This window comes from Equus asinus, chromosome 4, assembly GCF_041296235.1.
Source record: "Equus asinus isolate D_3611 breed Donkey chromosome 4, EquAss-T2T_v2, whole genome shotgun sequence".
Lineage (NCBI taxonomy): Eukaryota > Metazoa > Chordata > Mammalia > Perissodactyla > Equidae > Equus > Equus asinus.
Window position 1 is genome coordinate 49,813,083 of NC_091793.1, and position 26,074 is coordinate 49,839,156.

Here is a 26,074-nt window from a genome sequence, read left to right on the forward strand (position 1 = left end):
AATAACTTACATGGATCTTGAATGTATTTTTCTAAATGAAATAACACAGTCTCAGAGGGTCACATACTGTATTATTCCATTTAAATGACATTCTGGAGAAGGCAAAAACATAGAAATGGAGAAAAATCAGTGGCTATCAGGGGTTAGGGATGGGGAGAGTCAGAATAGAGAGGTGATGTCATGAGGGAATTCTTTGGCAGTGTTGATATTTTCTGTATCCATCTGTGGTGATGATTATAAGAACATATACAAGTATTAAAAACTCATAGTATTGTACAACAAAAAATGGATTTTTCTCTTGGTAAATGTAAAAAACTAAACACATTCTTAAAAACTCTTCTGAGGACTTTGTGTAACTCACATTGGAATAAAATTCTCAGGATTTAAGAGTACAATAAAATGTTTAAATCTCACACCACTTAAAGACTATATGCAAACCTGGGTTACCAAACAGGAGAAAATCAAGAAGCTAGAGGCAATCATGTAACGAGTAACAAAAAGAAATATATATAGGCTCTCCCACAAATAACGAATATATGTAAGTACTTAAAATTCCTCAAAACCACCCAGATATGGTTGGGGGGAGTGTGGAGAATATGAAGACTTATGGGAGAGGAAGTAAAGTGAGAGAGATATTAGAGTAATCTAGCCTCTGCTTCAAAGGAAGGGTATGGTAATTTTCCAGGTAGAAAGACTTCACCTCAATATTCACTTCCGTTCAGCTCTTTCCCTACTACCTGGAAGAGAAGACCAATAGTTCTCAATACCTCTTCAATGGCACCTGCAGAAATCCTGTGACCTGCAACATTTATCACATCGTCAACTCGAGACATAACATATACATAGCCTTCTTCATCCATGTAACCAGCATCCATGGTGTCATAATATCCCTGAAAATAAGAATAAATAATGTCCAATTAGCATGTATTGCTAGATAATACAATCATTTTTAAGTTTGGTTTAAATGGGATAGAAATGTATTTACGCATTTGACTTTCATAACTAGACTATGGAATTAAATTATTTTTAGTTTTGATAACTTACTAGAATCTCTTTGCTTCTCTAACAGCCAGGAATAAATTAAAGAGTTCTTATATATGTTCAAGTTAAGTGTTTGAACTTAAGAGTTGTAAAGTTTATGAACCCAATTTTTTTTTTAATGGAGACGTAATAGCTTAGTATTTCCCATATACTTTGGTATTGCAAAGTAATTCTTTGACAGATTTCTTCTTTAATTGCATTAATTTTTAAAAGCTTTAAAGCTCCCTAAACATAATTATAAAATAGAGCATTAGTTTATTAACATGAATTTGGATTGTACTCGAGCTTCAGTGAAATATAATTGTACTATGAAATTTAATTTTTAATCAACTCAAAGTAGCAGCACATATTCACTGGTCCAGAAGGCACAATAGAATGAAAAATCAGGAAGAAGAAGAAGTGGAAAGAAAGAAATATTACTTCCCCTAATAATTCTGAGTTATCTTGATACATATGTTTATGAGCATAGGCTTCAGGACAAATCCAGGTGAGTCACTATTTGTGTTTCTTAATCTTTCTGAGACTCAGTATGCCCATCTGTTAAACAGGGTAATGAACTATACCTTATAAGGCTTCAATGAGCGTAAATGGGATGGTGTATATGAATAGGGCAGACCCTGGCACACCATGAGCTCGCAATAATTGGCAGGTCTTTTTGCAATTACTATTGCAGTTCTTATTAGACGGACAGCCTAGAGTCCAGTTAAAGTGCACAGACTCTGGAGCCAGACTATATGGGTTCAAATGTCAGCTCCATCACTTCCAAGCTATGGGCAAATTACTCAACCCTTCTGTGCTGTGATTAAGCGCATAGATTAGAAATTTGAGGTCAGGGTAACAAGGCAGGATATAGAGTCATTCCATATAGTTCAACCATAAACTGGGCTTTGAAGGAGATTTCAATGCAGGTGATCACATCAAAACTACATGCACATACTATTTGCCACTGTCAGGTGGTAATTAATCCTATCAGTACTCTGATGATTGAAGTGTGGTCCATCAGGCAGACAGAATGGGCTGACTGGAGTCAATACACTGACACATCTTCCTGCCAGCGGCCCTCAGGACATGTTTAATCCTGGCTACTGAGGTCATTTAACTCTGAGATCTTTTTCTAAAGGAAGCTATTCTAATTCTGGTCATTTATCTAGTTGATTAGGTTACCTGTCCTTTACTCACAAACAAAAAAGATAAAACGCTAAATACTTAGAATCAGTTTTTAAAAATAAAATTCTGATCACTCATTCTTTTTTTACCTAGTGCTTAATGAGGACCAGATATCTCCCTCAGGGAAAGAAACAGAAGTTTCTTTCTGACCTGTATCATCACTAATGTGTTGTTACAAACACAAAACACACGACCGTGGCACAGAGTAACAGGTCAATGACAAAACTGAACAGAGGGAGGCATATGTTCTGTTATCCCGGGCACTGGGGGTTGTGCTTTGAGAACACTGTCCTATCATGTATCTATGGGATGTATAAATGGGATTTTAAAATACAAAGCTCAGGGAACATTCAGGAGAAAATGTCAAAAATAAGTAAAGACATGGAAAAATACAACTTCTGAGACAGCCAAATGAGTTTTGCTCACGTAACCAGAAGTAGAAGAGATTAAAGGGTCCTAGTGGCAGTGTACAGTTCTGATCAGGTGCTCTCAGTCTGCAGAGGAATCCAATGGAGGAAATAATATCGAAAGCACAAAAATGTTTTAAGTTAACAAAAAATTCCTGATATCAAGGGAACATGGAATTCCAGTAAAATCTGCTAAGAGAATCTGAGAAATTTCTAGGTCCAGAAACTGATAAAAATAAATATAAAAATGACTTATTTAGACAATTGTGGTTTAGACATTCTTATCCCTGAGATCTGGAAACTGGTCCAGATAACCCTAAAAAGTTGCTTTGTATCTGTGATTCTAGGAGCAATTTGCTCAACTTAGGCAAGAAAAATAGAGAAGTACTTAAGAAGGTAACAAAAGTATAACAAAGTTCTTACAGGAAATTTTTCAAAGTATAAATGCTTGAATGCTTCCTGATTCTTCCAGAGTCCTGAAAAAGCCCCAGGTGGTAATGGCAACCTTATATAAAAACAGAGCAGTTAGAATTATGATGAAAGTGGTAATAAAGACATATTAATTAGAATTAATAATATTCTAGTGCAATGGATAATTACACTTCAAATCCCACATTGAAATGTAATCCCTAAATCTGCTGGACAGATCATGTCTAACTGAGGCTGAAGTAGTTGACCATGACATTGCACAGTCATTGAGAGATGACTGTAGCTTCTGGAAAGGGCACAAAAGGCACACACATTTGGCATTCAAATAGTTACTAGTAGCAGTCATTGTCTCAATAAGAAACATAACATCTGCAAAAAGGAACCAAAATGCATTACTTTTTGAGAATTACTTATTGAGAACTATCATTCCACCATGGGCAAACAAATTCATTTTTTTTTAAGTACCAAGTTACCAACTGCCACCCTCGCCTGTCTCTGTGTAATGGAATGCTCCAGTTAAACATCCCATGAGCAATCTTGTCTTCGCAATCAGTGTGCCTCCCACTCTGGGAGTTTCCTCTCGCTGCTTCCTCTTCTATTCTTCCTTTTCATGACCATCCCGACCGATGTGACGTCTCACTCGTAGGAACACATGGAGATACTTCAGAACATCGAATATGAGAGAGTCTATATCTCTTCTTTCCAAGAAATTTCCTCTTATATTTCTTTCTTTCCTCCATAGTATGAAACAGGTGTTATACAGATGGCAAGAGCTTAATCTTTATCTATCTCTACCTATCACCTATCTGTCTATCTATCTATCTATCTAATCTATCTCTATATAGATAAATGAATACATTCTCATATCAGTTCCCTGTAGGAAGTGCCACCTAAAGAAAAGAACCACTCAAATTGTTTTCTGGACACAGAAAGCTTTTAGATGCTTTATAGTTTGGAAACTTAGATACTGTAAAACTTAAGGATTTTCAAAAACGCACTCTCCCGTACTCATACAATAAGAATACTAAGTGAAGCAGTGACTTCACAGTGCTGATGCTGAGAAAACTGAAAATGAAGTACACCTGGCTACTACTGCCCACATGAGACAACATCACACACCCTCCACCCCAATATTAGTCTTCAAGGCGCTCAATTATACGCTAACATTCCGTCAGGCAGAAAATACTGGTCCAGGTGGGATCAGCAGCCCAGTTGTGATCGCCCTTTTCCACCATGTCCTGCCTCGTGGGGAGTCCTCTCTCACTAGGTCTTCTTTTTGTAATATTTTTAAATGGAGGAAAAATGCTACCTTAGCATTTCTGCACCTCATATAATTACATAAAATGCATGTGAAAGCATTTTGTAATCTGTAAAAAAACCCACAGAGATGCTTCTATGTTGTCGCTGTCACTATTCTCTTCATCACTGAACCTGGATGAAGGCAGCAGGCTGAAGCAGATAATCCCTTCGGGTCCTTTTAACTGATGTTTCTATGTTAACCTTCCAAATCACCATGCATATAATTTGACTTTATCAGTTTAATTGTTAATATTTTAAAAACTAGTGTAAAAATCTTTATTAATCACTGAAAGAAAATATGAATGTGGCAACCAGTAAAAATCATTCAATTTAGCAGCATTTTCAGGATTTAGAGGATAAAGAGGTGAAGAGAACACTAAGACGAGATGACCAATCAAAAAAGTCAATATGGGCTAGAATAGATAACACATATCAGTGAAGCTGACTATATGTAAAATAAACAACAATAAACATGCATTCTGCTTGCATATTAAATAAGAAATAATTTTAAGTTGTTCCCAAGAAATATATCATGATATATAGTCCTTTCTATCTTTCATGGTGACAATTTTTAACACATACATGGGTATAAGAAAACATCTCCCTAAAACAAGAAAAATAAAATAATGTGATAATAAACAGCAGCTGACACTCAGGCTGCACTGGGGTCTGAGGCAAATTAGAATGCACATGTCAGGTCTAAGGGGAGCCGCTGTTTCTTAGTCCTACCTGATCGCTGATATACGGAAATGCTGATCCAAACCCTTAAACACACAACATTGTCTGTACTAAGGACTATGCATACAGGAGGACATAATGTCAAACAAGCATCTCTTTCATTTTATCCACCCGAAAACCAAGATTTTGTTCCACCAGCATCCACACACTGCCTCCTCACAGTAAACAGAGATTCTTAAGTGTTTGCAATAATAATCCAACTGAGTTAGTGCTTAGGGTATTGAATGTGAACTGAGTTTTCTGGTGGCCTAGCATAGACCTAATTCAGTGTGTGTACACGGGACCAAGAGTTTAGCATTTTCCAGTAAAAGTGCTACTGGAGAGAAAAGGAACATCTTATGCTTCCCAGAAGTTGGCTAAGTTTGCAATCTATATTCTTAAAGAAGATGCCCTGATGATCTGTGTTTTCTCTCAGTAACAGATAGATTACATTCTTATAATTAATTAAAGTCTAGAGGACTAAAAGTATAGGTAGCCATCCTCCAAAAAAAAAAAAAACAAAAAACTTTATGGACACAGGCTTTCTCAGCTGTTGCACAAAACTTTAAATATCTGCATAAATTTTCTGAAGAACAGGGACAGTATGCATTTTTATACTATCTCTCATTCGTCTGGGAAAGGTCTGCATCAGTTTGTAAATACCTATAGATCTAGAGAATTAAAAATAACAAGGCTATGATCTGGGAAGAGAGCATGGAATAGGAAGGAGATTCCAAGGACAAGCGCCAGTGTTAAAGAGGGATCAAAGAAAGAAGACCCTCGAACAAAAACAAAAAGAAAACCAGAGAAGTATGAGAACATGGAGTGAGCGTCTGAGGAGCCACCAGAGCAGGGTTTCAATAATGACTGAGTGTTCAACCAGGTCAAATGAAGTGCGAATTTTGTTTGAAGGTGGATTCAACAGAGCTCACAGAACTTAGTAATTTAAATATTTTGAGTATCCTCAGGAGCGCCATTATTGTAGAGCGGAGCAGGCAATAAGGAGTAAAAAGAAGTAAGTCAGTGGAGGCGGTGAGGGTAGACTATACTTTTTAAAAGTTTATGGATGACTGAAAGAAGAGATTTAAGTTAGCAGTTTAATGTAGAGAGGCAGGCTGATTTAGGAGGGGGACAATCTGAGTGGAAGTAGCCAGTGGAGAGAGAATGAAGACAAGAAAGTTAGAGAAGGAAACACTAGAGGAATTACTCGATTGTTCTATTTATTTATTCATTCATTTACACATGCATTACCTCATGCACTTATTTTCTTCATTCAATCAATATTTATTGGGTGCTCGGTATTCTTCAGTCACTGTGTTGGACTCTCATGAGACAAAGATATAAACTATGATCTCAGATGCATGGAGATGCCGGCATGTTGTGTACGACAAGAAATGTAGTACTTTTTAGGATAAGGATAGGGAGAAAGAGTGTTGTGAATTACGTCCATCTCAATAAGTTAATGAAATAACATCAAAATGTAAACATTTAAGATGTCTGTCAAGCTATTTTATAGCAGGTGGTCAAACCCTGTACTGCCAGGAGCTCTTGGAAGGGAAGTTTTTATCCCCAGTTAAGTATGGACTTGCTGGAAATGTCACATGTGTCTGTCCCAAGTCATTTTTGAGATGCCCCCAGAAAACTACTTCATTAACCCCAAGTCTAAGTGAAGAGCAGGCTGGAACGAAAGATACAAAGTTGCAATCAGTAATTAGTAGGATAAAATAAGGGAACACTCTCTGCTCTTCACTAACAAAGTCTGGTGTCTTTAAAAGTTCAGATCTTCTTATTTGAATATTGAAAAGGGACTCTAAAGAAGGAACCTTGGAAGATGCCATGTAACAGTCCTAAAGAAAAGCAGAAAAGAAGAGAAGTTCCAGAATTGGAAGTATTTGTGATAGTAAACATATCAATGATGTAAAACATGTGAGAAGAGAAGCAATAAACTCCAGACAAAAGTCAGATGTATATGAGCTGGAGCGGAAAATTTTTTGCAGTATTCCAAATTAACACTTTTCTTATCGCTATCTTAATGATTATTCTATATTAAATGCAAGTTTTCCTTCTGCAACAGGGGATGCATTGGGGCTGTTTTTCTGAAGTTATAAAAAAAATACTTTTTTTCTGAAGTTACAATAACATGAAAATGCACTGGAATGGCAGAAGGATGGGAAATTTATGAAAACACTAAGAAATATGCTGGTTAATGTCTCAGTATTCATTCTTCAAATCCAAGGTCAACTGTTACCACCCTGTGATACCCTCCCCTAATCTTCCAAGCAGAGTGACAAGGGGAGTTTTGTTACAAACCATCCAATTGTGAATCCTCTCAGAGAATGTCCTTTCCAAAGAGACCATTCTTAAGGGGGGAGAGGAATAACTGAGGCAGCAGTGACAGCTGTGTGTGTGTGTGTGTGTGTGTGTGTGTGTGATGAGAGGGAAGCATCAGAGTGCTGAGAAGTCCTTCAATAGCTAAGGAAAGAAGGGAATGTCCATCACCACAGAAGGTGACACATTCCTGACCAATCTGAAATGTGAAACTCCTAGATGCCTCCAATCTCAGACAAAGCATGGTCTATACTCACTGCTCCATTAGGAATCCCCAAAGTAACAGAAATAAATTGCAGACAGAATTCCTGTTCCCTAAAGAATTCTGAGATGAGATCCCAACTTTGCACTCCCAGCATTTCTGACTGAATCTTTAGGCTTTACTGGAGATTTTTATATGAAGCTACCTTTTATTTCCCCAGAAGAGATTGATTAGGACATAATTTCTTTCTCTCTGGGCAGACAAAAGACTGAGTAATAAATGTGAGTTCTAGCTGTGAAGTACGAATGATATTTAGGTTCCTGTGCCTAAAATGAGGATAGTATCTGTCCCACGGCCTACCTTACAGTGTTGTCGTGAGGCTAAGAAAAGATCATACTAAAATCTGTAAATGAGATTTAGAAAGGAATGGAATTATAATTTGTGACGTCCTTGGTTTTACTCAAAGGGTACTGTTGAAAGCTGGCCTGCCGCTCTCCCAAGACGGCAGCACAGTGACTGGCTCACTCCTGCAGGGCTGTAAAGATGTGAGCAAACATCGTGAGGGGCCAAGAGGTCAACATCTGGAGGCTGAGAAATCAGCAGACACCAGAGGAAAAGCTCCTCAGACAAGGCCACACAGCTCCCTCGCACCCCATCACTGCCTGCAGGGCACAGGCCAGTGGAATACAGCAGGAGGTGGACAAGCCACACTTTCAACAGCGACAATTGGATTTGGTCAGAGAAAAATGTATGCCCAGGAGAGAGGAAGAGCCAGAGACCTATGACTTTAATAACAGGGAGCCCTGTGGTATCCAGGAAAGCAATTGCCGTTGAGATTTTCTTTCATCCCTGGTCTGTGTTGCCTGGAAATTATCGACTTGTAGTTTTATTTCTGCACTTTGGAGCTCTGTATGCAATTGCAGGAACACCTTCTAACATTCATGAACATTTTGTATTTATAGCAATTCAGATATCATAACTTTCCCCTTAAATTAACTGCCTCGAGTAAGTTTCAAAATCAAAGGAATTTTCTAACACTCATGCAGACATGTCGTTTTCTCTTCTACTAGAAAGGTAAATCTTACGAATGCAAGGAATCTATGAAAAGTGCAGGATTCATGCTTATTACATCTGAGGGTCTACAGTAGTTTAGAAATCACTAAGATGTCTACTGTCTAGTAAAGGGAACCCCAAGAGATCAAAGCAGTGATTCTAGAAAGGCTTAACAGAGGAGTTCGAACAACTGAAGTGGATTGAGTTTTTTCATAATTGCCACATCTCACTGTTTCTGGTTTGGAGATGAGTCAGCTTAATATGATAAAAAGAATCATTACATTTAGTATCTTGCAAAGTGTGGAAATCCAATTATAGCTTCAGATTTTAAAGAAACTGCCAGAGAAAGATAGTTTCCAAAGTTATTTACACTACTCACAACAGATTTTATAGTGAAACAAGAAGCTATAGCTGTACTTACAAAAAGCAAACAAATCTGGGATTAAAACAATGAGTCATTATTTTTTTTATTGACTGACTTTAATATAGTTTGAGCCCTACACATTTCAAATATTTCCTGTAGATTTTTCCCTCCATTCTCTTTAATCACTACAAGTATAGTTAGTGAACATAAATAGCATTAGGGAATACTGTACTTTCAAAGAATGTTCAGCTTAATTATTATACAAAATAATAAAAAAAAGCATGGGCATGAATAATTGAGAAAAATGGACTTCCTATTTGGCGGGCAGTCACTTCTAGCGGTTGCTTTTGATGCTAGCTCAGTTCTAACGCCCTCATGGACCCTAGTCATTCCTAATACTGGTGGCCTCACCCCATATTCATGCAAAGATAACAAAATATAGCAATATAGCATATAAACTAGAAGTTTTTCTGAAAAAGAAAAGGTTATCATTTTGCTTTGGAAATGATTTGGCAAGAAGCCACACATTTAGTTCCCATTGTTTATTTCTCAGCAATCACTATACATATTCAGTAATCATTCAAAGTGAGAACATGTGACCTAGAAATTGTTTGCAAATGAAATGAAAAATTTATGAAGACTAAATTGACAATGAAGTCATTATGATGTTAAATTTTATAGATATTTAACTAAATATGTATTCATTTTGATTATAAATTTCTCAAATTTTGGGATCAATACTTTTCTGGAAATATAGAATCTCAGATATTTTGTAGACTCTGGACACCATGTGCAATCCCTAATCAAACAGCATTTACAGGGACTGGCCCAGTGGCACAGTGGTTAAGTAGATGTGCTCTACTTTGGCAGCCCGTCATTCACTGGTTCAGATCCCAGGCAGGGACCTATGGTCTGCTTATCAAGCCATACTGTGGTAGGAGTCCCACATATAAAGTAGAGGAAGATGGGAACAGCTGTTAGCTCAGGGCTAATCTTCCTCAAAAAAAAAAAAATTAAAGTTTTTTAAAAACACCTTTTACAGGCCACCAAGTGTTCTGGGGGCCCATTTAGCTGGTATCTGGAAGGCATCCTGCTTTCAGACCACAAACCTTCTTTAGAATGTGGTCCACATGGAAAGAATGATCATCTCTCAAGTTACACACTATTTTTGTAAAACCACAATAATTTTTATTAAGTCAAGAAGGTGTGCTTCTTCCTTTCCCTTAATTAATTACACGCATATTTATTATGTACTCTTAAAAAGCATCCATTGGCCATTTTCCAATCTGGATGAATGATGCATCCCCTCAAGGCACACAGAACAGCCACGGGCTGACGCAAACAAGTCTTACTGATAGATGTGAAACATGAAAACATCCCACGCATACTGCGGGCGGCCACTGGAGCGCATGAATAATTTTCAGGTCGATGAGTTAGAGCGGAATGGCTGCTGGAGATGCAGGTTTCAATAGGAAACCCTTGCTCTCACAGATAGAACAGAATTCCTAAAATAAGGTTTCGAGACCTGTTCTATTAAAAAAAGGGAGATCATGCTGGTAATTATTTTTCCTGATTATTTCTATCTTACCTTTCAAATACAATTTTTTTCTATATGTCTGTGTATATATATATATATACACATATATACATATATATACATACATATACATGCATACACACACACACACACAATATTTTCAAATACCTAGTTTCGCTATTAAGGGAGGAATCAAAGTCCATCGAATGCCATAATATAGTGTATCTTCAAATAATTTATAATGAAATCGATTCCCAGATCTGTACAATAAAATCCCCTATTTAGGAATATGGGGGAAGAAAGTCATTCTGAGCTGGTGACAATCTAAACCACAGAATGCATTAAGGCAATAGTTGTATGATTTTCAAGTACTTGGGGTAACAATAATTGCTACCAAGAGAAAATTATAGTTTATGTGGGCTATTGCCATGTTTTATTATTTCTAAACAGATACGAGGCAAAGCCAGCAATAATTAGAGTGACAGAACTCAGGAAGGTTTTTAAACTGTACTGGGATCAAACGCCTCCTCTGGGATCTCGCAAGAGCTGCTTTATGAAAGAGACGGCTCACTTATAGTTAGGAGGTTATATAAAAATGTATGCTGCAGGAGTGCTTTGAAAAGCTTCAAAAACCATGCGCTTCCCTAAGCAAGCTAAACACCCATCCACAGTCTTGTCCGGATTATTGATTTCTTTAGCAGGTCCTCCCCTACCCCCACCATTTTCCCCCTAACTGGGCAAATTTTAACCAGCTCTATGTTAATATGGATTGTGATCAGAAAAATATGAATACAAATGATATACTCAATATTAAAAGTTTCCATCTTGCCAGCAAGATGTCTTAAAATTTGAACAAAAAAATTGATATAGTGCTTACATGTTTACTCATAACATAAGAATCTGTGAAGAATTGTATCACAGTATTTATCTCCTCTATTAGCTTTTTGTAAGTTAAAGTATCCCTAACTGAAAAAAAAATCTATTCTTTTTTTTTTTTTTTTGAGGAGGAGGATTAGCCCTGAGCTAACTGCTGCCAATCCTCCTCTTTTTGCTGAGGAAGACTGGCCCTGAGCTAACATCTGTGCCCATCTTCCTCTACTTTATATGTGAGACATCTGCCACCACATGGCTTGCCAAGTGGTGCCATGTCTGCACCGGGGATCCGAACTGGTGAACTCTGGGCCGCTGAAGTGGAACATGCACACTTAACTGCTGCGTCACTGGGCCAGCCCCCTATCTTTTTTTAAATTACTGTTTTTCATTTAATTTTCACAGAATTTAAAATGTTTTACTAACCTGAGACAAACTTATACCAATCTGAGAATGCCAAGTAATGCGTTCTTTTAAATAAATAGGAAAACAAAATTTGACACATAATGTTCTTTATTTACAGCAACTCATTCTGATGAATTCTACTACTTACACTGTATCAGTAAGGATGCTAATATCATGCTAATCAGAGGAGCTAAGGCAACCTGGATTGTTAAAATGTCATACACTGTGTGTCTCCCAAATTAATCAACTTCCATTTCGGCTTCCACCAGAATAGCAATTATAAATTATTGATTTAATCAAAGCAAACTTAAATATTTTTACTTCAAATTTTAGCACTTTTGCTTATCAAATGATCAATGATGAAAAATGTTAGCAGGGAACTGTGGTACTTGTTGAGGTAGAGATTTTACATTATGCTACTATTTGACCTCTAAAAATCTACTCAATACGAGAGTAATTATCAGAAAAGGGAAAGATAACGTAAAAAAGATGTTCAACACAGCATTATTTATAATGACAAATATTCAAAAAAGACTAAGAGGCTCAGACTGGGGATAAAGATGTTTAAGAGGTGGAGTAAAAGTTAAAAGTGTTCATGAAACAGAGATAGGGAAAAACAGGAACACACAAGACGAAGCTGAACTGCTTCATCAACCTAAAACGCCCATCAAAAAGCGTGAAGTCAGATATTACAAAACTGACAGTGTATTGCTGAAGGGCAGCTGTACAGAAACTTTACTTACTTCTTTATATTTTTGGTACTTAAGTTACTTTTATCATTTATGCATTACTGACATAATCAGAAAAAGTTACCAAAAAGATGCAAGATTACTCTTTTTCAAAACTGTATCAAAATTTGTTGTGCTGTTTGGGGCTTCCGTGTTAAATTGTAGCAGCTGGCACCGTGTATTTTCAAACAACACACCCACTCACTTGGCAGCCTTCTCACTAGTAAAAGCACAGCAGCCACCTCATTTTTTCTTAATATTGTATACCAAGTCTTGCTCTTTCAAATAGCAGTATTGAAAATTTTGCTTACTTTACCACAATATTTCCTAAACTCCGAGCCTTCAGTTTTTGCATGTTGTCATCCAAAACCATAACTGCAAGTAAAATATAAATAAATAAATGAATATTTGAAGAAACGCATAACCTTAAACCTTAAATGTTTCAATATTTTTTATATCCAATCCCCAAAACTCTAGCTTAAAAAGGCATCTTTTTTTTTAAGATTGGCACCTGAGCTAACATCTGTTGCCAATCTTTGTTTTGTTTTGTTTCTTCTTCTTCTTCTCCCCAAAGCTCCCCATTACATAGTTGTATATTCTAGCTGTAGGTCCCTCTGGTTGAGCTATGTGGGACGCCTACTCAGGGTAGCTTGATGAGCGATGCTGGGTCCATGCCTGGGATCTGAACCGGCGAAATCCTGGGCCACCGAAATGGAGTGCGAGGACTCAACCACTTAGCCATGGGGCTGGCCCCAGCATCTTTTAATTCCAGTGAGACCATGAACATAAAGAAATAAGCTATAATGTCTCACAAAAAATACAGATAGTACATGCTTTTGATTCCTAACAAGATCATGAATTTTTCTTCAGAATTTCTCTTAAAGACATCTTATTTCAAACATGCTGATAATTTCATAATCTACGTTTATATACCTTTAAACATATCCTTCTATTCTATCAAAAACATTAAGAATATGTTCCACTTTCCAAAAAGTAAAGGAAATGAGCAATTTCAAAATACACCAAAAATATTTCAAGCAATAAAAACAAAGTATTTAAAAGCCTGGAAATCCCCTTTTTCTGATTTAAGGCTTAATATCCACCTACGAGCCTTAAAGGTTAATTTAACCTTCCCAAATATTATCCCAATGCTTTCTGTGTTGTACTGTTGAAATCCTGAAAGATTTCAGGAGCTCAAAGCTTGTATGCACATTCAGTAACCCTTAGTGCAAACTGGAAATGAGGGTATATCATCACGTTTTAAGCTTTAATAGAACCTTTATGTGGATTCATTGATCCACATTATTCTACTGAAAGAAGCTGTAAGAAAAGAAGAACATTGTCCCCAGGAAAAATTAATCACTCCCTTCTTTGTTTTCCCAGAGCACTTTTTTTTTTTTTGAGGAAGGTTAGCCCTGAACTAACATCTGCCGCCAATCCTCCTCTTTTTGCTGAGGGAGACTGGCCCTGAGCTAACAATCCATGCCGATGTTCCTCTACTTTGTTTTATATGTGGGATGCCTGCCACAGCATGGCTTGACAAGTGGTGCATGGGTCTACACTCGGGATCTGAACCAGTGGGCCCCAGGCCACCAAAGCAGAAGGTGGGAACTTAACCGCTGCACCACTGGGCTGGCCCCTGATCCCAGAGCGCTTTGTTTTAAAATTCTATTCTGACAGTTATTAGCGGTGTAGACATCTGTCTCTCACTAGACTGTGAGTTCATTAAGGGTGGAGGCCATGCCTAATTCATCTTTGTTTCCCCAAATCCCAGGACAGTGGGCAACTTACTGTGTGCCCCTGAGCACGCTCTATTACCCCTTCAATCTCTCTGTCTAAAAAGCGGCAGTAATTCCTTTCTCATACTGTTGGTACAAGAATTACTTATAAAAAATAGAAGTGACAAGATTGCATAAGGTACCCAATGAATGTGAAATGGTTACATTACATTGAAGGTTTTTCACACAAAAATGGTTTTCTTTCTTTTCCCAAAAGGATAGTGCTTTTTTATTATAATATTGAATGTGACATTATGTTTTTGAAGCTCTGCCTAACCACAAAACATATAAATATCATGAGTAATAAAGCCATTATTTCTTTAGCTATAAATACTTTAGTCCTCGTGTTTAACCTGGCTGTCTGTAAGCCAGCAGCTTTCAGACAATGAGAAACTTCTATACTGAAATTCCATGAGGCATTAAAGCTCGATTTTTTCTTAAAACTGGATACAAAAACAGTACTTACTGAATGGGAAATGTGTTTAACATCTCCCACAGTCATCAGCCCCTAAAAATGGCTCAACACAAAAGCAATTTTTCTGATAAAAGGAGCAATAACTGAAGTGTTCACAGGGAGGAGTGCGCTGAAGCTGGGTGCGCCTTTCCAGGCCCAAAGAAGTCTCTGACTTCGCAGAATGTCTATTTCTGCCCTTAAAAAAAAGAACCTTAAATGTCTTTCTATAAATATATCTGCGTGGCTAAACCAAGTGATCCATGTTTCCTTAATTAGTTATTGTCCTAGAAGGAAAACACAATATTTTTATGGTATAGAAGCAAAACACTAATCCCTAAATTTTGTAATTTATGTGCAAATAGGAATTATATGTAAGAATCATATTCTGTCCCCAAAGCTGGGTTTTCCTGATATATCTATTAAGCCAAATTGTGTGAAAACATAACTGAAGTCTGTGCCTCATTTTCCTTATCTATAAAATGAAGGTGCAAGTCTAAATCAAATCAGTGCATCTGGCTTCTCTGAAATATTAGTAACACTGTTAGCTAAGATGTAGTTCAGTCTTTCTATCGGCAAGTGCTTCTGTTAATGCTTCATTGTGTTACATCACAACACAGCAACCCTATGAAGCATATAAAATTATTATTCCCATTTAGAAACAAAGAAACCAAATGATCGAAAAGTAAAGTGACGTGTATAAGTTATACAACTAGGGAGTGAAGCCCAAGGGAAATTATTAAACTATTATAATCACTACCAACAATTTAAAAACAAATATAGAAAAGATATTGTATCTCATTGTCCCCTACCATCAGCATGAATGAAATGATGTTTTTTTAGAATCCTCACTGTATATTTATTTTTAGCCAACAAAGTTCAAAAGCCTATCATCATTCTTAAATTAAAAGGCAGCATATATAATAAAAAAATTGCAGCTTCTGTAACAAAAACAAGCAAACAAAATAAAACACACTGGTTTGCATTGTCTTCAGGAGCTGATCATTTGTGCTACCTTACAAAACTTATTTAGTCTTTCTGGGCACCAGTTAACTCATCTCTAAAATGACAACATCTCCGAATTAAGTATGCTTCAGCACAGAATGAAACAATGTATGAAAATAGTCAACACCCAGCGGGTATTCCATACATACTAATTTCACATGCATACCCTTAACCTGCTTTATAAATAACATTATTTTCTTGGTTATGACAGTCATTTAGAACATGTCCTTGGAAGTCTGCGATATAATTTCACATGCATATTCTTAACCTGCTTCATAAATAATATGATTTTCTTGGTTATGACAGTCCTTTAGATCAAGTCCTGGGAGCCTACAATCTTACTTTTGATCAAATAGGCTAATAAAAAAAACTAAATTCATTTTTAATACAAGGTACTTATTCAGTCAAATACTCATTAAACACCTAGTATGTTTCATGCAATATGATTCACACCAGACACAAAAACTACCAAATTTATTAACACGACATATTTTAAACAAGCGGGGTCATTTCTCACCATTGTATCCCGGAACACTTTTTCCTGCTTGCCCTGGAGGAGGTGTTTTGGAATTACCTAATCCAATGCACGAGGCTGTAATTGGAGATCCAGTCTCTGGAGAAAGAAATATTATTTATCATTCAGTGCTTCATGCTGAGAACACAATGTTTCTCCAGGGAGTGCACTGCCTCCCCTCAGTCTGTCACAGAATTTAATCGGAATAGATGAATAATGTGAATGTACTATTTAAAAATGGAAAAAATTGAGTAATTTATACCATAAGGACAATTTTAAAACTTCAGGATATAAATTTAGAATAATTCATATTGTAGTCCTTCTTTTAAAGAAAAGAAAGGCCTCTCCAGTGTTCTCAGTTGTGGATCAGCAGGTATAAAGAATGGAGAATTATGTGTCTGTGAGAGTTTTACAACACATGATAAAAACTTAAGGATCTCTAGAAAAGATGCTTTCTCTTAACTCACCTGAAGTTATGTTATCATTTAAATAACAGCTATGTTCTAAAGATTTCAGTTATTTATAGCTTAGTCTCTGGAATAAGCAACCCAAAAATTTTTTAAAATATATGAACAACATCATATTCCAATTTTTTAAGAACTATACTTGCCTAGAGACCTTGTATCAAAAGTCGAACTTACCAATACCTTATCAAACTGCTCTCAATCTGTTGATCCTGGACCTCTGGCAGGACCAAAAGATAGAAAGAAAGGTATTTATGCTATGCAGATTGTTTCATCAAGACCACAGACTTACCAAAATTAGACTGCATTGATTAACAAAAATATTAAACTCGTTTTCTCTGTCTCAAGTTGTAACAGTCAGAATAATAGCAGCTATATCATGATAACCATAAGTTCTGAAAGTGATTCTTTTTTTTGAGGAAGACTAGCCCTGAGCTAACATCTGCTGCCAGTCCTCCTCTTTTTGCTGAGGAAGACTGGCCCTGAGCTAACATCCGTGCCCATCTTCCTCTATTGTATATGTGGGACACCTGCCACAGCATGGCTTGACAAGTGGTGCATAGGTCTGCACCGCACCTGGGATCCGAACCAGTGAACCCCAGGCCACCAAAGCGGAACGTGCAAACTTAACGGCTGCACCACTGGGCCGGCCCCTGAAAGTGATTATTTTTTATGGAGGAATGTATTTGTTATTATTGGTGAATACAAATTACAAGTTAACAGAATCTTTTAAATATGAGATTTGTATCTAAAGTGAGGCAGGATAAAAGGGTATTGATAGTGAAAAGTTTCAGAACTACTGGCTTCATAATATACACACATACATACATACGTACACCCAAGGGATTAATTGCCAACCCAATCAGATCCAAAGTAACTCAAAATATTAGAAACATCTATCTTCCTAAGGACTCAGAATGTACTCCTTCCACTATGGTCTCTACCATAATTTATGATATATTTATATCACTTTAGAATGATGATAAGAATTCACTACTGTTCTTTACTTTCCAGAGTAGTTCAGTTTATTATTCACATTTTATGGATAGTGCTCAGCTGGCGTCAGTAACAGAAGACAGACTCTTGAACGTTGAAACACAGTTCCTACGTCACAGTCCAGTGCTTAAGGTGCTAAGCCATATGGTCACTGCTGAGGAGAAGCAGCAAGTAACCAGAGCAGACATTTCTGATGTCTAACACAGAGTTTTCAAATGTTTTCAGGTCATGACAAAAAAATGGGATAGTATTTTATGAGATGGCATTCCGTCAGCGATGCAACACCCCTGTCCATTCTCCCTGCAATATAATCACAGAATGGGAGGAAATCCACACGTATGGAAGGGTTAACAGCATTTTTCTGTTTGCCTGTTTAAAATGTCTCAGGACTCACCTCAGTTATCCTTCAAAACTGACAGGAGAGACAAGAGCAATGGTGACGACAGAAAGAAACCCTGCAGACTGAGTGCTTAAAGGAAGGTACACACACAGAAGAAGGTGACAGCAGGAACAGAAACTACCAGAAGCTAACAGAAAAGGAGATACCCCTTCAAGATGCTTCTGTTCCCCCTCCCTCCCTGGTGGGAAGCAGCTGCTAAAGTAAATTGGTTATTTTAAAAGTATATCTTATCAAGTTTATTAATAGCAGCATTCCAGGTATCTAGAGTTCAAACTCTACGTTTCTTAAGATCAAAGATTTCAGCAACGTGTCAACAGATAGCTTTAGAACCTATGAACTTACCTACCAATGGCTCTAGCACCTGCCACTAAAAGAAAAACAAACAAAACCCACCAGAACAAAACTCTAACTTCAGCCAGCTTCATCTCATCTCAGTGTGGCTTCTTATGAGGGCACTCTGTTCTATCTATACCACCGGGAGAGAGGGGGTGCAGGAAGAGAAAGTAAGAACAAACCTTGTCTTAAATAAAGACATAAGAAAGGGGTAGCAAAGCACCGTCGATATTTACTACCTAAGTCAGCTGACATTAAACACACTTCCTGATATTCTTAAGTATCTTTGAATAGCGATGACATATTTATAATCTTTTAACCTTCAGCTGTTTTGTTATAGTTTATGATTGTAAGACAACCATGAAAAGCATATTCTTCTATATGATTATTTTGACTGAATTTGAAGGGCAGTGAAAAGGATTATCCATTCAGTTACTTAGAGGAAATAATATAAGTTTATTCTCTGAACATTAGTAATTTGAGTATCTCATGGACCTTATTTTGACATTCACGTAGGGGATTAGAAAAAGAACTGCTGGTAGTGACATGCAAAGGACACAATTTGACAAAATGACAGTTCCTAGGACTCTTAGGCATAATAAGGAGCCACAGTTAGGACCAAAGTGGAATGAGAAAGACCATAATGGTTGTTCTAGAAACTTTGGTTTTCTCTCTTTATACCTCTGAACATCCTGAGACCCAAGGGCTGATCCACTTGCACCATAAGCACACACACGTGTGCTTACACACTCACACACACAGGCTGTATACAAACCACCCTGGCTCCAAGCTAGACCGTGTGCACGGTAGGCTTCTGGTTAGAGAAAGGCCCCAGACATGTTCAGTCCTTAACCAAACTCCTAAGACCTCCCAAGGCCCCATTTCAAAGATGTTCTCAAAACATCTGCTTCACACTGCCCAGGCTATAATTAACTGGCTAGCAGCTATCTAGGGAGACAGGAAACACAGATGTCACTTTATGACTGGGAAATAGCTACATTAAACAAACCAGAACATTTTCTTTGAAGAAGAGAATTGAATGCTTCATTTGGGGAAACCTTTCCAAAGACACCTAATCTTAGAAACAGAGGATGCTCAGCAATTCATCAGCATAATTTCTTTAGATAAGAGACAACCAGGAAGAAGATGGCAGGGAATGGAAGGTTGTGAAGAACAACTTACACTGCTACATCTCTACTCATACCGCATTAGAAGCTGATATAGACACTTCACTTTTTTTTAGTATTTTTACTGCCTCACTCCACCTTATTGCATTAGTGAGTTGTTACCTAAATGAATTTTCCTTAAAACTTCTAACTCTAAAGGAAGAAAAGGAAAAAGAACTAATACACATAATTTTTTCAAATATGAATTATACTGTGTACCATGCTAAGTGCTTTTCATTTATATTACTGCATTTAATCCAACTACAAGCCGGTAGGAAGAAAATGGAATATTTTTTTTACAGCAAAAATCACTGAGGCCTGACCTAGAAAATTTAAACCCTTTGCCCTAGATCACATAGTTCTTTCAGGGAAGGAGATGAAAGGAATAGTCAAGTGTACAGCTTGTGAGGTCTTCATAAAGAATACAGAGGATTAGAAGGGAACAGAAATCACCCAGACTGAATCAGAGGAACAAAAATCCTTCTGACAGGGAGTGAGCCCAGGCTCTCATATTTGCAAATGGAAGTAACGGGGTACATATCACTTCTTAGCAAGTATTTATTGAGCAGCTATTATGTACTAGGTGCTGTTGAACTGGGGATAGAGCAATAAACAACGGTGACCAAAATCCCTACCATCAGGGAGTTCACAATCTAGTTGGAGAGACAAACAATAAAAAACATGCAAAAGTAAAACATATGGCGTGGTAAAGAGGGATAAGCAGTAAGAAAATAAAGAAAGCACAGACAGGGTATGAGATGTAATGCCGGAGGATTGCATTTTAGACTGGTTGGCCAGGAAAGACCTCCCTAAGAAGGTGACATTTGAGTAAAGACCTGAAAGAAGTGAGGGCACATGTCACGTACATATCTAGGGACAAAGAATCCAGGAAGAAGGAGCCACAAATGCAAAGGTCCTGAGGTAGGCTTATTCCTAGAGTGTCTGAGGAACAGTGAGGTAGCTGGTGTGACCGAAGCCGAATGAGTGAGGAAAGCATTCACAGGAAATAAGCTCAGGCAAGTAGTGAGGAGACAGATCGCGCAAAACTACTTCAAAGCCCTCCTAAGACCTTACGCTTTAGGCTGAATGACGTGGCAAGCTAATGATGGCTTCTGAACATAGAAGTCGATGAATCACCGCAATGCAAATAAAACTTACTTAAATTTTTGCACATCATTTAGGTTCTATGACCAGGTTTATGTTATTTGGGGTTTCAAGACAGATGTACGTGAGGAAACGCATGAACAGACAGAAGCTGTATTAGAACAGTTAGTTAATGGTACAGATTCCTGTGGCTTCCTAAACAGCAGGAAACAATTCACATGAGAATTCACCAGACTGACAGTGTGGAAATTAATAAAGAGAAACCTCACTAAATTGGATTCAGGAGGCCAAAAGGGGGAGCTCTCACACTCTACATTGATAGCTGAGCCCAACAGGAAGTAGAAAGACTTCCTCTTCTTGACGGCAGGAAGCTGAGCCAATGGGAGACTGCCACAACTCAGCCAATGAAAAGCCACTACACCTGGAACTCTTTGTTTACAACAGCCCTCCCAACGTCCTCTTCCCCTTTGCAGAACAGTTTCTCCTCCCTTGCTGCTTGCTGCTCAAGGACCTGCACGTGGCTCGCCATAGTTGCAGACTCCGAATTGCAATTCTTTGCTGATCTCGAATAAATCCATTTCTGTTGGAGAACTAAGTGGCTGTCTCTTTGTGTAAGGTCAGCATTTTGGTGCCTGGATGGGGATCCAGAGAAAATCCCTGAAGACTGAAAGGCTGGCGAGGAAATAGGTGCAATGCCCACACAGAGTCCACTGAGCTCGCTGCTTTTCTCATGGATCCTGGAGGGTCAGTCTTTCTCCCGGTTCCGAGCTTCGGCCCTGTTTGCATCTGAGGCTCTCTACGCTTTATTCGAGATCTATTTTAAGGCTCTGTCCCTTTCTGGTTAGGGCATTGTTCGTCTGGGAGTACTTGAGTGCACTTCAGCCAGACTCTTTGAATCAGGCTGTTCCTTTGAACTGCACGAGCCTTCCAGTCTGAGTCCCTTAGGGAGTGGACTGTCCCTACTTGGAGCCGTGTTCGTCTTAGGTCCAACTTTTCAGACTGTTCATTGGAACTGTGCCAGTCCAGCCTTTAGCCTGACTCCCTTGGGAGTGGACTGTCCCTTAGAATTGCATTGATCAACCTTTGGTCTGACTCCCTTGGGAAGTGGACTTGTCACCCAGAGAAATCCCTAAAACATTTTCCACGCCTAATGCTTTGTTTTAAGTTGTTCTTGCTTATAGCAACCAAGGCAGAACATTGCCAGATGGCCACACCGCAGAACCAGTCCAAACCACAAAGGTCCAAGATGGCAACAGGGTGCCAGGCTTAAAAGGAAACGTGTGCAAAATGTACCGTAAGCAGGAAGGGAAGATCTGCGCATGCCCCAAATGCCCCTGCCCCCTTCACATCCCATAAGAACACTGCTCACCGTCCCTTCGAGGAGAAGATGTTTAGAGGATGAGCTCTGCCTCCTCCATTCACTGATCAATGAATTAAGTTTCTGCTTTGCTATTCTGAACCCAGTCTTGTTCTAATGGTACGAGCGGCTCCAGGCAAAGGACCACTTGTGGGTCACCGGTCCCTTAGGGCTCAGTAACAGACTGTTCTTTAGAACTGCATTGTTCTCTGGAACTGCGTTGACTCAACCTTCAGTCCACCTAAGTGAAACTGAACGGTTCCATCAGTACTGGCTGGTATTAAGAACCCAGGCAGTTTGAGCTGTTCAAACTCTTTTGAGCTTCAAGTTGCTTGAGCTATTTAGGCTGTTTAAGAATAGTCCCTTTGCTCTAGAGAAAAATGTCTAAGAAATGGGATCCTAGTTATCTAAATATTTGAAGGGTGACTCCCCTCCCAGGGACCCCTGCTGATTTTATGTTTAAAAAACATGGTCAATCCTCGTGCACATTTCTAACTAAATGGACCTATTTAACCAAAAGTAGTTTAGGATATCAATGACCACTATGGGGGAAGTTTCAAACTCCCTACGCTTACTTTTCTTAAGATCGATTTGGGCAACCATAGTTCTATAATTTCCAAAATTGAATGGGACACCCATTACAATTGGTATTTTGAGGCCTCCAATGTTATCGAGAGTCTAAAATCGCCTCTTTGCAAAATAAAATTTAAAATCAACGAAAGATAAAATGGCTTCCTAAGCTTCCTGTTTCTTTCCTCCAGAGTCTTTTTGTTCCTCTTTCCCACCTTCTCTGTTTCAGGCCTGGCCTCTGGCACCATCTTCCTCCTTCCCTTCTACACCCTCCACGCCTCCTCTATAGCCTCAGTTTCCCCACACTAACACTCATGCTGAACTTCCCCTTTTCTCTGATCCTCTCTCCACTACCTCTTCCGCTGAACCTATCAGAACCTGCCCCTTTAAAATGAACAATTCTGAGGATCCAAAGGCTAAACCCTTAATTTCTTATATTCCCTGGACTAAAGCTGAACTGCAAGCCATAGTCAAAGATTCTCATAGATTTGCTGAGGATTTTAATATAGTCATTCAAACTTATCAAGCTGGTTTCTCTTACTTATATCAGCTAATTCATATGCTCGTCAGAGAAGGCCACGCCCAGCATTGGATGAAAATCACTAATTGGGAAAGTCCTGAAAGTCTCTAGAATTACAACTAGGAGACCAACCCACCGACCCGTTGTATGATCTGGCTCAGGCAACCACTAAACAACTTCATCAGGCAATTCCTAGGACTTTCCCAAAGCCAGACTGGAACAAAATTCAGGCTGTGCATGAAAACCTGATGAACCTGTTCATGACTATTACAATTGACTTCACATTGTTTTTAAAGAAACGTCTGGTCTTCTTTCAGATGTTGAGTCCACCAGGTAGCTTTTAAGTCTATGTTTATTAATAGGCTGAAGCTGGACCTTCCCTCCCAGGATGGAATGAGAAACTATGTCCACTCTAGATTTAGTTAGTGTGGCAAACCAGCTCTCTCTCAAACTCTAGATGAGTCACCTAAAAGAAAGACCACCAAAATTCTTAATTTTCAACTCTAGCAAGTGAAGGACTCTAAAAGGAAGCAAAATTCTCCTAGTGTCTCTATTGCATAGAGCCAGGACAATGGAGGAGAGATTGTGACATACTTAAGCGCTTCAAGCGCCTTCAGCCCTTTAACCAGTCTTTCCAATGTCCTCTAAATTCCCAATGATGGGGCTTTGAGGAACTACAGGGGCTGCTCCAAATCCCCCCTCTTAATCAGCTTGGAGAAGCATTTCTCCAGATTGGGATGAATCTCTTTCTGTGCTAATTGACACTGGAGCCACACTCTCGATGCTCATCCCCACTACTGAAAAGCAGCCCCTGCCTTGGAGAACTAAAGCAGTTCAAATAGTGGGGATTTCTAATAAACCTCAACCAGTTCCTATCTCTGAACCTACTCTCCTTGGTTTAGGCCCTTTGAGAGACACTCACCCTTTTCTCCTTAGTTCCTCCACCCCTGTTCATTTATTAGGCTGAGACTTTTTGGAGAAGTATCATGCCAGAATTTCTTTCTCTTGAAAGGGGGAAATTGTTCTGGAATTTGACAGTAGCCATCAAAACAGTCAACCAGGTGCATTAAATGACCCTTTGACATCTTTTATTTGCTAGTCTCTGACAGTACTAGGGCTGATCCTGGAAACACTCATCATTTGTCCCCATTTAATCAGCTACCACCCTCCTTATGGGTAAAATCTCCAATTGATATTGGTAAAATTCACAACGCACCTCCCATCAAGATTCAAGTAGATCCCTCAAAACCTCTACCAAGAATTAGTTAACATCATATAAGTAAAGAAGCCCTTCAGGGTGTAAAGCCCATAATAGAAGAGTACGAGACTCAAGGCCTCATTATCCCTTGTGATAGTCTCTGTAATACTCCTATTTTACCTGTGAGGAAACCCAAGGGCTGAGAGTGGAGGTTTGTCCAGGATCTCTGAGCAGTATTGGTTATCCCTCAACACCCTGTTGTTCCTAACCCTTGTACACTGCTAACATCCATTCCCACTGGAAGGAATCCTCTATGGTAATTGACGTATGTAGTGCATTCTTTAGCATTCCAGTGGATGAAGCTAGCCAATACCTTTCTGCCTTCATTTGGGAAGGAGAACAACTCACCTGGACAGTACTGCCTCAGGGTTTTACTGAGAGCCCTTCTTATTTTTCACAAGTCCTGAAGAGTGCTCTGGACGATAGAAAGTTCCATAGCAGTTCTACTTTGTTGCAGTAAGTGGATGATTTGCTTCCTTGCTCTCCTACCCGAGTCTCCTCCCAGGAAGACAGCAACCACTTGTTAAAGCTTTTAGCCTTAAAGGGACATAAGCTCACCAAGGAGAAACTGCAGCTTGCCCAAACCCAGGTTCCATATTTGGAACATCTGATATCAGAACAAGGGCTACACTAGATCCAGACAGACTTCACGGTGTCCTAAGGTTCCCCAAACCCAAAACTAAGGGCCAGCTATGCGGTTTTTCTCAGGCTAAGTGGTTAGTGGTGAAACTTGATTTCAGATTTCTCTCTTATGGCCAAATCTCTGTATGTTTTGCTAAAGAACAACAATCCCAACCCAATTTTATGGGAAGAACCTAACGACATAGCCTTTAAAGCCTTAAAGGAGGATTTGATGAACCCATCTGCCCTTGGACATCCCAATTACCAGATTTCCTTTTTTCTTTTTGTATGTGAAAATGAAAGGAATGCCCTTGGAGTACTTTGTTACCGACCAAGTCCCTGCAGACTGCTTGACACACAGGTCACCTCCGGACTCCTCATGATGATGTGCAGGAAACTCCTTTCAGGAACGCTGACTTCTCATGGTTAACTGATGGTTCTGATTTAAAAAGCGACAATGGCAAATACTGTGTGGCATATGCTATTACAACTCCTTTCCATATCGTCAAGGTAGTACCTTTATCTATACTACTTCAGCCCAAGAGGCTGAATTACACACTTTTACATAGGCTTGTACTTTAGATAAGGGCAAAACTGCCAATATTTTTACTGGTAGTAGATATACTTTCAGAGTAGCTTATGATTTTGTAATGTTGTGGAAGGAATGTGGTTTCCTTACTTCCAGCCGAAATAAAATTAAAAATAGGCCCTATGTTCAAGAATTATTGGATGCTATACTTTTACTTGCTGCTTTAGCTATTATTAAGATCCCAGGACATTTAAAACTTGACTCTCTGGAAGCTAAAGGAGGTCACTTTGGTGATATTTCCACAAGGAATGTAGCCCTTAAAGGAACCAAAATAGCCAAACCTCTATCATGGTCCAAAGGAATATTTCCCCAAATGATAACTTAGAAAAACTGGCTAGAGACACTCAACAATTGGCCTCAGAAAAATAAACACAAGATTGGAAATTCAACAATAGTTTGAT

The 26,074-nt window shown here is 38.6% G+C and overlaps 1 protein-coding gene across 3 annotated transcripts in view; it reads right to left on the bottom strand.

The window, feature by feature from the left end:
• Window positions 1–26,074, bottom strand: part of ACSS3 (acyl-CoA synthetase short chain family member 3) — a 167,430-nt gene that overhangs the window by 20,486 nt on the left and 120,870 nt on the right. For 2 of the 3 annotated variants that reach the window (XM_070507241.1, XM_070507239.1), the window contains 4 exons: window positions 16,299–16,394; window positions 12,859–12,922; window positions 3,039–3,120; window positions 768–890 (listed from right to left, as the gene is read on the bottom strand). In XM_070507241.1, coding sequence (XP_070363342.1) covers window positions 768–890; window positions 3,039–3,120; window positions 12,859–12,922; window positions 16,299–16,394 — 365 coding nt within the window. Of the gene's footprint in view, window positions 1–65; window positions 93–767; window positions 891–3,038; window positions 3,121–12,858; window positions 12,923–16,298; window positions 16,395–26,074 lie in introns of those variants that run through there. The other variant, XM_070507240.1, reaches the window with a different exon arrangement.